The 13,974-nt window shown below is 43.0% G+C and overlaps 1 protein-coding gene across 1 annotated transcript; it reads left to right on the top strand.

Moving 5' to 3' along the window:
* The first annotated feature begins 1,454 nt into the window (after nucleotides 1–1,454).
* Nucleotides 1,455–2,165, top strand: LOC133779676 (uncharacterized). The gene has a single exon (XM_062219608.1). It carries the CDS (start codon nucleotides 1,455–1,457, stop codon nucleotides 2,163–2,165), a length of 711 nt encoding a protein of 236 aa, XP_062075592.1.
* The last annotated feature ends 11,809 nt before the right edge of the window (nucleotides 2,166–13,974 follow it).

The following is a 13,974-nucleotide window of genomic DNA, read 5'->3' as shown; positions in this document are numbered from 1 at the left end:
CTACAAAAGCGTTCATCATCGTCATCGGAACAGGATCGGAAAACCAGTTATTGTCGGCTAATACCTCCAATTATAGAAAGGAAGATTTGTTGCATCAATAATTGGCCCCGTCTGTGGGAACCGAAGTTTCCTTGTTAGCCACATCGTCAAATCAAGAAATCAAGAACTCTTTCCTTGCAACCAAGACCCTCTCGAACCTTGGAGCCATGCCACCAAAAGGCAATGGAGTGTCGGGTCTCGTCACCCAGATCGTCCCACCAGCGGATGTAAGCGGCCAAATCGACAGAATGTGTCGCCTACTGGAGACCAGCCGGAAGCGATCCGACGAAGCCATTAAAATGCTGACCGAAGCTCAGGCTAGGCTTGAAGCTGAGATCGCTAAGTTGCGAAAGTCCAGTGAAGCTACACGTAGCACCCAAGGCAACAACAATATCGACCTTGGTAGACCTGAAGTTCCAGTCGACCACATCAATTCCCCTCGAAGAACCACACACCACAGCAGAGAAGGATCCTAGGGTCCCCTATTTCCCTCCCCAACCCGTCTTCACCAAGGGGTCATGGAGAGACGAGCAGTACACTATGAGACACATGCGTGAACCGGTGCATAGCCCACAAGGTCAACTCAGCCAGCTGCCGAGATCGGGGCCCAATAGACCACACAACGGGCCGCACAAGACTCACCAGCTGAGGACCGTAACCCCTCCATCCGGTTCTTAGACAATTGGAAAGAGGAGATGATGCAGGAAATGATACAAAAGTTCTCGGATGGAAGATCCGCTCACGCTACCGAGCACAGGGATTTGGTATCAAGAACCACTGAGAAGTCTCCCTTCACAGAGTGGATTCAGAACGAGCCCAAACCACGGGACTTCGTAATCCCTCCTCTACCTGCGTTTAATGGAAAGGGAGACCCTCTAAACCATCTGTTCCAATTCCAACAGAAGATGGCCCTAGAAGCCAACAACGAAGCCATACAATGCAAAGTTTTCTCCACGACTTTCTCTGGGCCGGCCCTGCTATGGTTCAGGCAATTGAAACCTGGTTCTGTCAACAGTTTTGGTGACCTCCGCAGAGCCTTTCTCCAACAGTACAGTGCTAACCGGGAAGCACCAAGAACAATGGCAGATCTCTATCGGATCGAGCAAGGGGAAAATGAACATCCAAAGTCGTACCTACAACATTTCATTGACCTCGTGCATCAGATCCACGACGTCGACCTAGTCACTGCGGCTAATCTCTTCGTCAAAAGCTTGTAAATGGTATCTCTCTTACACGAAAACCACACCATGACACCACCTTATGACATGGCTGAGATCCAGATCCGTGCCGAGGGCATCTTCAGAGTCTTGGAATTTCGAGAGGGTACACAGAAGAAATCCGCACTTATCTCCGCTCCACCAGTGAATAACCCTCCTCCACCGCCTGCAAGGGACGACAAGAGGAAGAGATAAGAAATGGACCACGCGGAAGAAGGGAAAAGGCCCAGACAGAATCGAGAATCACCACGATACCCCTCATTCGAATACACCGTCCCTCAGGAAGTCATTTATGAAGAAAATAAGGACAGACCCATTTGGCGTGAGCCATACAAGATTACCACTCCTTCTGACAGAAGAGATAAAAACAGGTACTGCCTCTTCAACAAAGATCATGGCCATACAGTCACTGAATGCCACAACCTCCACAATCAGATTCAGGCCCTCATGAGAAGTGGACGGTTAACCCAGTTAATTAAAGAGACAGGTAGACCCAACACCTCACAACCCAACCCTTCTTCTGCCCCAATGCCACAAGCAGCAGACTCCTTGCATACGACCACCACAAGCTCACAAGAACCCCTCAAGCAAGTCCCTATGATACAAGGGATCGTGGAGCTCACTGGGGTACAAGAGCAGGCAACCAAAATTCACAAGAGGATGGAAGAACGGGTGAACCGATACAGATCTCTAGGCCACACAGTCAACCTTGTCACTTCGGAGGACAGATGTTATCCAGCCTCTGCTATCACCTTCACCAAAGATGACTTGCAGGGAGTGCACCTGCCCCATGACGATCCTCTAGTCGTCTCGCTACAGGTCGACCATTGCCAGTTGGGAAGAGTTTTAGTCGATGGGGGTAGTGGGTTGACATTCTTTTCTGGGAAGCCTTCAAGAAGATGGGGCTAGAAGAAAATCATATCCGGACCTCCGCTACACCCATTTTGGGATTTAACAGCCAGAGGGTATACCTGAAGTGTGTTGTTCGATTAACCGTGGTAGCCGCAAAGTGCACCTTGCCTGTGGAGTTCCTCATCGTGGACTCCATCACAAGCAACAACGCCATTATGGGAAGAAGTTGCATCCACAGAATGCAGGGAGTAGTCTTAACTTTGCATCAGGTGATGCGGTGCCACTCACCCAACAGACACTATACCATCGACATAAAGGGATGTCAGAAGCAGGCCAAGAAGTGCTTCCTTACCCTGAAAGAAATAAATAATTCTGGCGCCTCCCCCCTGATGACAATCCTGACAAATAACAATCACAGCACGACCTACCAGCATGTCTCAAAGGCATAGATCTAGAGGAAGATCAAGAAAAACCCCAGACCACCCTCGATGATCTAGAGGAAATCTGTTTATATGACGCTGACCCATCTAAAATAGTGTTGGTAAGTACCAAACTTCCTGAAAAATAAAAGCAGACCCTAGTCCACTTTCTCAAAACCAGAGTTGGAACCTTCACCTAGTCTCCACACGACATACCCGGAATAGACTCCTCCGTCATGAGTCATAGCCTCAATATATCAAATAGCTTCCCACCCGTCAAGCAGAGGCAGAGGAGGTTCACTCCTGAAATCAACCAGGTCATCCAGGAAGAGCTACAACGACTTTTGAGCACAAGAGCAATCGAAGAATGCATGTATCCTAGTTAGCTAGCCAACCCTGTAGTGGTCCCAAAGAAAAACGGGAGAAATAGAGTGTGCATAGACTACACCAACTTAAATAAATCATGTCCTAAGGATAGCTACCCTCTACCAAAGATTGATCAAATGATAGATGCCACGGCATGTTTTGAAAGAATGAGCTTCCTCGATGCCTAATCAGGATACAATCAGATCCCAATGAAATCAGAAGATCAGATCCATACAACTTTCATAATAGGAGGTGGCATGTACTGTTACAAAGTTATGCCCTTCGAGCTAAAGAATGCAGGGGCAACGTACTAGAGGCTGATGCACAAGCTGTTTTCCTCATTGCTTGGGAGAAACGTGGAGGTATATATTGATGACATGGTCGTCAAATCTCAACAAATTTCTTCACATGTGGACGATTTAACCGAATGCTTTGACATCCTTGACACATATAAGATGAAACTGAACCCAACTAAGTGTGCCTTCGGAGTGTCCTCTGGATAGTTCTTAGGATATGTGGTTAGCCAGAGAGGCATCGAGGCCAACCCAACCCAGATTGCATCACTATCAGAGGTCAAAGAACCCAGAGCCATCGAGGACATCCAGGCTCTGACAGGCAAAATTGTAGCATTAAGCCGGTTCATATCACGCATGTTCGATCGTTGCCAGTCTTTCCTGTAATGCATAAAGAAGTCTACCAACACCACCTGGGGAACAGAAAAAAACAAAGCACTAGAAGAGTTGAAAGCTTATCTGAGCTCTCCTCCTATACTGAGTTCTCCCGTTGCCAACGAAGATCTGTTCTTGTACCTATCTGTCTCACACTTTGCCGTGAGTTCTGTGCTTTTTCGAGAAGAAGCTAGTCGACAGAGGCCAGTGTTCTACTGCAGTAAGATGCTACTAGAAGCTAAAACACGCTACAACATGATGGAAAAATTGGCACTCGCACTCATCACAGCGAAGAAGAAGCTATGGCAATATTTTGAAAGCCACACCATCATTGTATATACGGATTATCCACTGAAGTAAGTGTTGAATAAACCCGATCTTTCTTGTAGATTATCCAAGTGGGCAATTGAACTCGGGACATATGATATACAGTTCTTGCCACGAAAAGCAAAAAAGGTCAAGTACTTGCTGACATCCTGGTCGAAATACAATCCTTTACCATAGATACCTTGCCTAAACTGCTGGAATCAGAAGCTGAATGGCTATGGACAATGCATACGGACGGGGCATCCAATTCCCAAGGAGTCGTTATCGGCGTCATATTAGAAGCTCCCTCCAGGCTAAAAATAGAGGAAGCCATTCGTTTAGAACATTTTGCAACAAATAACAAAGCTGAGTATGAGGCTTTGATTTATGGCTTAGAGCTAGCACGAGACATAGGCATTAGACGATTGACCATCAGAGGGGATTCAAAGCTCATGATAGAAAAAGTGGCCGGGAATTTTGACACCAAGGCACCCCATCTGGCTAGCCTATTACAAAAAGTAACTGACTTATAGTCATTTTTCCACCAGTTTGAACTCGTACAAGTACCGTGGGAACAAAATTAGAAGGCTGATGCCCTCGCCAAATTAGCCTTTGCAGGGGAATGCTCTCGACGATCCACCATATACACAAGCCAATCACCCAAAGTTCTGGAAGTTTTCTCAACCTCATCAGAGCCTGAGTGCTGAATGGATCCAATCATTCAATATTTGTCTAACTCTGAACTGCCATCTCATCTGAAACACGTTAAATTTATGCTCCTTCGAGCACAACGCTATTCCATAATCCGTGGAACGTTATACCATAAATCCTTCGATGGCCCCTATCTTCGGTGTATGCATCCATCAGAAGCCAATTTTTTTTTGGAAGAGATACACGAGGGAGCATGTGGAAACCACACTGGGGGTCGAAGTTTGGCACACAAAGCACTTACAGCAGGGTACTATTGGCCATACATGATGACAGAAGCACGTGACTATGCCAAAAAATGTGACAAATGCCAGCGATTCGCACCCAACCATCCGTCAACTCGCTCAAACTTTACACTCAACCATTGCACCTTGGCCTTTTGCAAAGCGGGGCATGGACGAGGTAGGTGAATTGCCTAAAGCTGCTGGAGGAAACGATATGCTCTGGTAGCCACCGATTACTTCACTAAGTGGGTTGTGGCGGAAGTATATTTCACGGTCAGCAAAACAGACACCACGAACTTCGTGTGGAAGCAAATCATCTGTCAATTTGGGATACCATGGGAGATAGTCGTTGACAACGGAACCCCGTTCCAAAATGCCAAAGTATAGGAGTTGTGTGGCACATACAAGATAAAACTGAGTTTTTGCCTCTGTCACCTACCCGCAAGGCAATGGCCAAGCAGAAGCTTCCAACAAAGTCATTTTTGCCAACATCAAGAAAAACTTGGAAGATAAAAAATGAGCATGGGCAGAAGAGCTACCAAAGGTATTGTGGGCCTATAGGACAACAAAAAGGTCATCTACGAGCGAATCTCCCTAAGCCATGGTATATGGAACAGAAGCTATCATCCCGATATAGGTGGGTCTACCTATACTTCGAACAGAGATCGCTTCTGATCAGACCATAAACAACATTCAGTTGACACACAACCTTGACCTCCTGGAAGAGTTGCGAACAATAGCACAATTAAGACGAGAAAATTATCAAAAGGCTGCAGAATGCTACTACAACAAAAGAGTCCACTCACGTACTTTTTAGAAGGGCGACTGGGTTCTACGCAAGGTCACTGGCAACACAAAGAAGCTAGAACCAAACTGGGATGGGCCTTTTGAAATCATGGAAGTATTAGGCAGAGGGTCTTATACTCTTAAAAATGTACGTAGTGGGAAAATTGTTCCTCGTACTTGGAATTCCATGTCTTTGAAACAATATTATCGTTAATAGTTGTACTGTGTAATTCAAAAGTAATACAACAACTTTCCTTTTTCACAATATTTTGATTATATTTTACACACTCAATTTTTGCTGACACGATTTTTCATAAGGATTCCTTACTATAACAACATAACAATGACAATCATGTGAAAATTGTCAGTTTACTCACTCCACACCGAAAGATACTAGCAAACATATATTTTAATATATCCTTACCTACCCATATGAGAAGCAACATTATTCACGTGCACTTAAAACCACCTACCACTCTTACTATAAATAAGTGACTATCTGAACACTTGTGGTTATCAATTTACCATTCGTTTAAACATCCTACCACAATACAACATGAACCTTTAATTCCAATACAGCCATTCTCCACACCTAAAGGTTTCCTTAGAACAAAGAGAATGCTTACCAGCATACGAAAAATAGGGAAAGGTAAAATACAACATCTCGCTTCACACACAAACCCGACCGGCACAGGGCTGAACCTCAGTGGATCGCGACAGCAAGGCCACTACACACAATCTGCATACACAGTCCTGTTGCCTCTGCCATTACACTCGATATTATGCCCGAAAGCATTCTAATCTGACTTGACTAAGCTTACGGGGAGCTAAGACCAGCCATTTCGCAGTCTAATCTACCTGACTATGCGGATTTGGCTGTCCACCCAGGGTACACTACATCAACTACCCTGTCCTCTTACCATGATAAGAGGGGCTCCCCCTGCAGTTTAATCTGCCCTGACTACTAGAGAAGAACCATCAGCTGCCACACCTTGGGTTCGACTCTAGTATACACTGACTGGTTTAGCAATCCAAGGCTGGGAGGAACTTTTCTCGCAGTCGCACCCACATCCTGTGCAACGGTTGTCTTTTTCAGAGTAAGAGCCTACCCAAGCAAGCCTTCACACATACTCCTCGGTATGGGTGCACTGGAAAGAAGGCTGCTTCTTGGTTCTACCTTTCTCAGCTCTGCCTCGACGCCCAGCCTTGCATGCTATCTTCTGTGTCCGAGCTAAACCTCATCGTCCCCTCTGGCATATGGTAGAGCATCAACCATGCTTTTTCATACACCCAAGGGGCCGATTCCGTTCCAATGAGATACCGACACGTCTAGCTAAATGCAAGTAAGTTTAACGCAAAACAATAAGGTGGGCTTTACAAAGTACAAAACTCTCAGTGCTACGATTCAGTTCGACAGATCTTAAGCACGGGCCTACCTATGCACTTGACTCTCTTAATGATAAACGCACGAAAACGATGTAAACTTTGTAGATCATGCAATCAAAAGCCTGCAGATAATCAAAAATGGCAATTAATTAGAAGCTATTATTTATAAATTATGCTACATTAATAACATATCAGTTATATATAACATATTGCTTTATCTACTATATACAAGTGTTCTCTTGGGAATATCTAATCCCATTCAATACAACGCGTATACTCTGCCATCACACTCTCTAGCTTCGGATGGCCTAATCCATAGCGCTCACACGATATGTAATACGGAATACCACTTCTTATTAATTCCTCCAACGCCCAAGTTGAGTATAACCACTGTGGGTTATCAAAAATCTGCCTAAAGAAAGGCACCTTTATCCACTCATGATGTTCACCTGCAACAACAATATCATCAGCACCAACCAATCACCACAACACTAAGCTAAATCGCTCACACAACACTTAACTGGGCATTCTCTCCCACCATCTGTACAAGCTTTTACTGTATCTCACACGCAATGGCCTAAAGGGTCTATGAAGCCTCTTATCCGAATACACCATCTGATTCTCACCTGCTACAATATCTTAAATTAAATACAGTATAGAGAAGAACACATCCACTAACAAACCAACGTGAAGAAAACACAAGTTGTATTGATAATTTGCACAATTACATTTATAATCGTCCAAACATTAACGACCAAAAAAGACCAAAGAATGCACATACAAGTATCAACAAAAAAAAGAGTGTGTCGTTCATTCTATGGCACCTCTTTCGCCAGTTGGTCTGACCTCTGCAACTGGAGCAGGCTCTGTCACCGTCTGTTCAGAAGTCTCAGCCACATCACCTTCTTCCACTGTTTTACCACTGGATTTGTAAATCGATCCCAAAGAGTCACCTTTTAGCTTCAGTTTTTCAAGATGATGTGCAGGGTAGATGATCTGTAGATCCCCAAGTTCATTCAGATGCTTATCAACGTTATACTCTCCCACTTTCATGTCGATGCTTTTACTGTACGTCTAGAGTTTAGCCCATTTCTCCTCTGGGGTCTGCTTCTTACTATGCAGTGCCAGATCCAAGTATTTCGCAGTGTCCACCTCAGCCATCCTCACAAACTTCCGTTCGGTGATCACACGATCTCAGATACGCTGCCTTTTGGCTTCCACTGCCGCCTCTTCTGCCTTCTACAAAGTAAATCCATCATTTCATCAACACTTGCAACACATTAATCCACCATAATGCCAATACACCAATGAATACAGAAAGAACACATACCTCAGCCATTTCCTTTAATTGTCTCTCGGTTTTTATGACAACTTCCTCTTTTTCCTTCAACCTCTTCTCTAACTGGAGTTCCACCTCTAGCTTCTGCTTCTGCGTGTCTGCAACGCCCATTTCCAGCATCTACAACTTCCGTTGCAGCTCTTTCTTTTCTTTCTCCAAAATCTCTTTTTCTGTCTCCAATGACACTACATCCTCCTGCAAGTCATTTATTGGTCATCGCCAACAGGTCAGCTTTCAGTTTGTCCCATTCCACCTCGAGTCCAACAGAACTTACTAGCTTCTCCTTTGTGGCGACAACCTTCTATTTCGCCTCTGCCAACTGCATTTGTAACTTCTTGATGGCCTCCACAAGCACATTTTGGTTTGCTTCAGCCATCTTTCTCCCTGCTCACTCCTTTTCCAGGTTGACCGCCTGCTCCGCCAGCTTCGAGCTATTCTGCACAGCCGCTGCATATTCCCGTCTCGCAATAGAAGCACATACGTTGCTCTGCAAAACATTAAATATACTTATCACCAATCACACAAGATACGTATCACACGATACTCACTCTATTCCATAACTAAAAACCATGCTAGTTTTCAACCAACTTACCATCCATATATGGTCCGACACTTGTTGCAGCAAGTCCCCTAGCCCACTCAGTGACCTGGTAGCTTCTGCAGGAAGATGAGGTCTACTTATGCGCAACATCTCCTCCATCACCTCTGTAGACGCAGAAGGTACATATTTGGGTACATCTCTCGCTTTGTCATTTGGTTCTCTCCATGCTAACATAGCAACAGAAGCAATGGGGGCAACCGGCTCCCCACTTTCTGCTAGCGTTGACACCATAACAATATCATATGTTAACGCGATTGTTCCCACTCCAGAGAGATATGGCATGGTAGGGCGTACAAGTAACCCATCTCCAACATCTTCGCCCAAGTCACTCAGTAGATACACTAGGGTCTACACTGCAGAGGACGTTAGTTGCTCCAGAAAAACACTAGGAGACTCAAAATTACTTGTACCCTTCGGAGATACGATGATGACCTCTCCTGGGTGAGAATCAGAAGCTGCAGTTGATGTTGCATGAACGTCAACACTTAAAGTATGAGCACCTGCGACTTCGGTAGTCCCCGATTTTTGACATATGGAGAGAGTCTCAGAAGTGACGGTCAGGCCTGCGTCAACTAGCTGAGAAGGACTGTACATGGATTCAAAACCACCTCCGAAAGCATCCTCCAAAAGACGGTTCTTACGGGAGGCAGAAGTAGGCCGAATCCTCTCTGATACATGCCTATGGCCAACGTCAGAGCCCCCAGCCAAAGCAGAGGCAGAGGGTAATGACTCTGACGACTTTACACAGGCGCTAGGAGATCTCGCCTCAACTGGTGGATCACCTTGCACACCATCTACAGTCGCCGTTGGCCAATGTAAGAGATATAGCCGCAACATGCGTAGCTACTTGTGGCCCTGCTTCCAAGGAGGATCCAAGTGCAGGCGAAGAAGAAGATGATGTAGGTAAAGAGCCAACGGGGGCAGACCCTCGAGGCTTCTTGGACAATGACAGAGCTTGCCCGGTTAGTAACTTCCCTGGAGTAAGCCTGGGGATCGCTAGAGGAGAACCTCTAGCAGCAGAAGCAGGCCCCCTTGAGATCTAAAGCTTGGATGAAATGCATTTACCATCGTCTGAGTCTTCATCAGAGGACTCGTCTTGCGCCTTTCTCTTCCCTAAGGCATCCTTTGGCAGAGGCACCTGTTGGAGAGGTTGGATCTACAGAGCATCAGAAGGTGTAGAGAATCGCCCATGTATACGAGAAGACCTGCGTGCCAAAGCAGACTAATCAGGAGATAATTCTGCAGTAGGAGTTGAACCAAAGCCTTATCTCTTTTTATTTTCAGGGATCCCTTGGCACTTGGCACACGTGGCAAAGGTATAAGAGCATGCCCTTTCGTACTCAGTCTTCGATAGCGACAGAGTCAAAGAAGCAGGGGGAGATTTCTTCAAATATGCTCCCAGCTACCTTGCGCATGTAGCTGTAATTTTACCTAAGGACATGTCGCCCTTCTGTGACCTGACCCGCATGGTGCCAAGATCGGTTCGATCCATGAAGCATAGCCGGGTCATGATTTGCATACAGTAGGGGTTCATCACACCTCTAATGCTAATGGCATTATCCTTGGACTCGTGCAGAAGCCCCTTCTCTATCAGCAGGCTCTGTTGCTCGGGACTCATGCTGACCTGAGGCCATGAGAAATCTGATACGGAGAAATAAAACAATGACACGCAAAGTCAGATTGATGGACAATCATCTAGACATGATTTACTCACGCGAAAAGCAAAAAAAGAACAAAATAAAAACATGACTCACCTTTTATGAACACCCTGGCCAAAGGAAAATTTTCCTGAAGAAATTCACGATACCACGCTCCTCCAATTGTGAAGAAGTATTTATCCCAATTTCTGTGGGAGCTGTCAAAATCAGTAAAGATCGTTCGGTCCTTTTTGGGGGAAAAATAGAAAGTCTTCTAGGGTTTACCCTCTATTGCCTTGTTAGTCGACTTAGTAAATCATGCGTAGATGTCATCTAATTCAATGTCGACATTCCTAAGAGTTCCTATCATCTGAGCACCAACTATTGATTGGATAGTGTTCGGAAGAAATTGAGAAATGTGAGCTCTAGAGTTTGAAATTATTTGCACCAACAGAGCAGGGAGAGGGAAACGAAGCCACTCAATGTGTCTCAGACTCATAACAATATCACTAGGCTTGACCACATCCTTGAATCGCCATTCCCGTAGTTCAACGTCCGATAGCATCCGGATCGTGACGTTATTTGGAATGTCAAACGACTTGCGTATGCGTTCGTACGCAATCTTGTATCCATCGCGATCCATAGGTTCGAGAGATGAACATGGAGACATGATTGAGAAGATTGAGATGTTTGCTGTGAGAATATAAGGGTGATTAACCTTAGGGTTTCTTCCCTCTGAGTTCTTCTCTGAAAAGCTAGAGTAAAGTTTGAGAAGTTTGAAATATGAATTATTTGAATTTAACCAATTAAATGGGAAATGAAATTCCTTAATCAGTGCTTCACTCGATAATCGTATTTGCATTAAATTCTAAGTGGGGAGTGTCAGGGGATTATGCGATCGTGTACGTGCGGACCGCCTCGATCTACGGGGAATGACGGCTTTAGGCGAAATCCTTGGCATTGAAGAGTCGACCCAAGGTTCGAGTGAATAAGCATGCCTCATCCGTTTGAAGATTGGGTCGGGGGGCATCTGTTGGGCCCAAGATATTCGGCCCAAAGTCCTTTCCTCATTTGCGATATGATCAAAACAGATCGTTTTGATCTACCGAAGCCCCGAAGACAGAAAGTACGGGTCAGAGGCGGTCTGCGCCTCTAACCTCCGTGTATTTAATTTAAAATATTCACATCTTGGGGGGAAATTCAGTAATTTTTCCCCGCCAATCAAGGGTTCAGTTGAACCAACTAACCACTTCACATTTCTGTTATATAAATATTAGATTCTAATTCAAACAGGGGGATGGGAAAAAATTCTAACTTAGGCATCGGAGTGTCTTTCTTGCAGGTACTCCCGACGGATCAATAACTGTAAACACGTTCATCATCATCATCGGAACAGGATCAAAAAACCAGTTATTGTCGGCTAATACCTCAAATTATAGAAATGCAGATTTGTTGCATCAACAATTAATATATAATCAGTAAAATTTACTTAATCAATTTGACACTAAACAACAATTTCTGATAAGTTTCCCTTTGAGAGCTAATTTCTAACCTCCCTGGCAAGAAGGTAAAAGTGAACCAAAACTCTCTCAAAGACATGCACTCTTATAATCTCCTACGGCTGTCTAACATTTTCATTCACATCATCTGGGTTGTGTTATCTAACAAAGATGCAGTTTTTGAACCATTACAATACACGTTACACGACAATTTATTGATGATATATACGTTGTATGAACTTTATTGAACCAATACACTACACGTTACACGAAGAAGAGAATACGATAGTACATTAATATCATTTTTTTAAATGTACACCTTTTTTTCGGGATTAAAACTGGAAAAAAATGATTAAAAAAATGGGAAAAGGGAAAAAATAGAATGAAAAAAATTAGGAAGCCACCTCATCTCCACTAAGCCTAGCTTTATAAATATATCGGATGGGATGAGATGAGAATAAAACTGAAAAAATGAATAAAAAATTTGAAAAAAGGGAAAAAAAAATATAAAATGGAGAATAATAAAAAAATTAGGATGCCACCTCATCTCCACTTTGCCCAACTTTTTTTATATATATAGATATAGATATATGGGTGCACTCTTAATGGTTACTACCCATTTATAGTTACTTTAACATTAATCATTGGATTAAGATTAATGGTCCATATTTATATTTATTAATTAATATTTCTAAAAATAAATTTTGATTTTTTCAAATTTTTAGAAAGGTTACCTAATGAAAAAAATGTATTTATTATGAAAATATAATATTGTAAATTTTTCAAATGCATGTCAATTTCTAAATATAACTAGTGTCTCCCATTGGTTCAAAACAACAATAATTATGGCAAAAAAAAACTAAATTTGAAATTTATGTAGAAAAAAAATATTTACCTGTTGGTGACTTATTATACCAAGTCACTATGTTGGCACATCATCATAATTGTTAGTACTCATCTATAGGTAGTAACCATTGGCAAGTCTTCCATTTATATATGTATATAATATTTTATAACATTTTGATTTATATTAATATAATTATTAAATATCTAGTCTTGTATTATATATTATTATAATAATGATATTTTATAACATTTGAATTTATATTAATATAATTAATAAATATTTATTTTTTAATTAGTAATAAAATAAATTGTTAAAACCAAGAATTTATGTTATCTACACACTGTTTATATAGAAGAGATAATGGCAGAGTACAATCAAATAGTTGTAATTTAATTTTGGGCTATTTGCAGCATAAATACCTAAAATTTTCAAGTTTATACACTTACATACCCAATTGTTTACCCAGTTTTTCGGAAACTAGAATTATAAAAGATACGAGAGCTTAAGAAGAAAGGATTAGAGATAATTACACAAGGGATTTTACGTGGTTGGGGTGTTAAAGAGTCTTAGTCCACGAGTCAATTGTATTTGAACTTAAGGAGCTTTGGTAATGGAGTTTTTCTCTGAATTTGAGCAGAGTGTATGCTTACAAGAGAAAAATTGGATCCTTTCCACAGTGCACAACTATTCATATTTATAGGCAATTGAGTGCTCTGGGTGTGGACCGGACTAATCCGAGCTCAATAAGGGTATAACTATTATTTTCTCACTAATGGATGTTTTATACAAAGGATTTTAATAAATAAAATGCACTAATCAGGGCCCATTGGGCTGACCTGAGTGTAACCACGCTATAAGACTGACAGCGGGACGCAGCTTCAGTGTGATTCGTGTGGGCTTCTAAGGAGATTCAGGGGAAAGGATCTGTCAGAGTGGTGGCAGTAAAGTTCTAAAATAACGGCGTACATTCCGTATGTAACCTCTTCTACAGGTTAGTTATGGGGACAAAACTCCGTGTTTCTTCGGGTGATGTCAGCATCGGGGACAACTTATCATGCCCAACCTGGTCGCCCGGTTCAA

This window comes from Humulus lupulus, chromosome 5 (assembly GCF_963169125.1).
Source record: "Humulus lupulus chromosome 5, drHumLupu1.1, whole genome shotgun sequence".
In the NCBI taxonomy this organism is placed as follows: domain Eukaryota; kingdom Viridiplantae; phylum Streptophyta; class Magnoliopsida; order Rosales; family Cannabaceae; genus Humulus; species Humulus lupulus.
The sequence above is the reverse complement of the archived record's forward strand: the minus strand, read 5'-3'. Positions and strand labels throughout refer to the sequence as shown.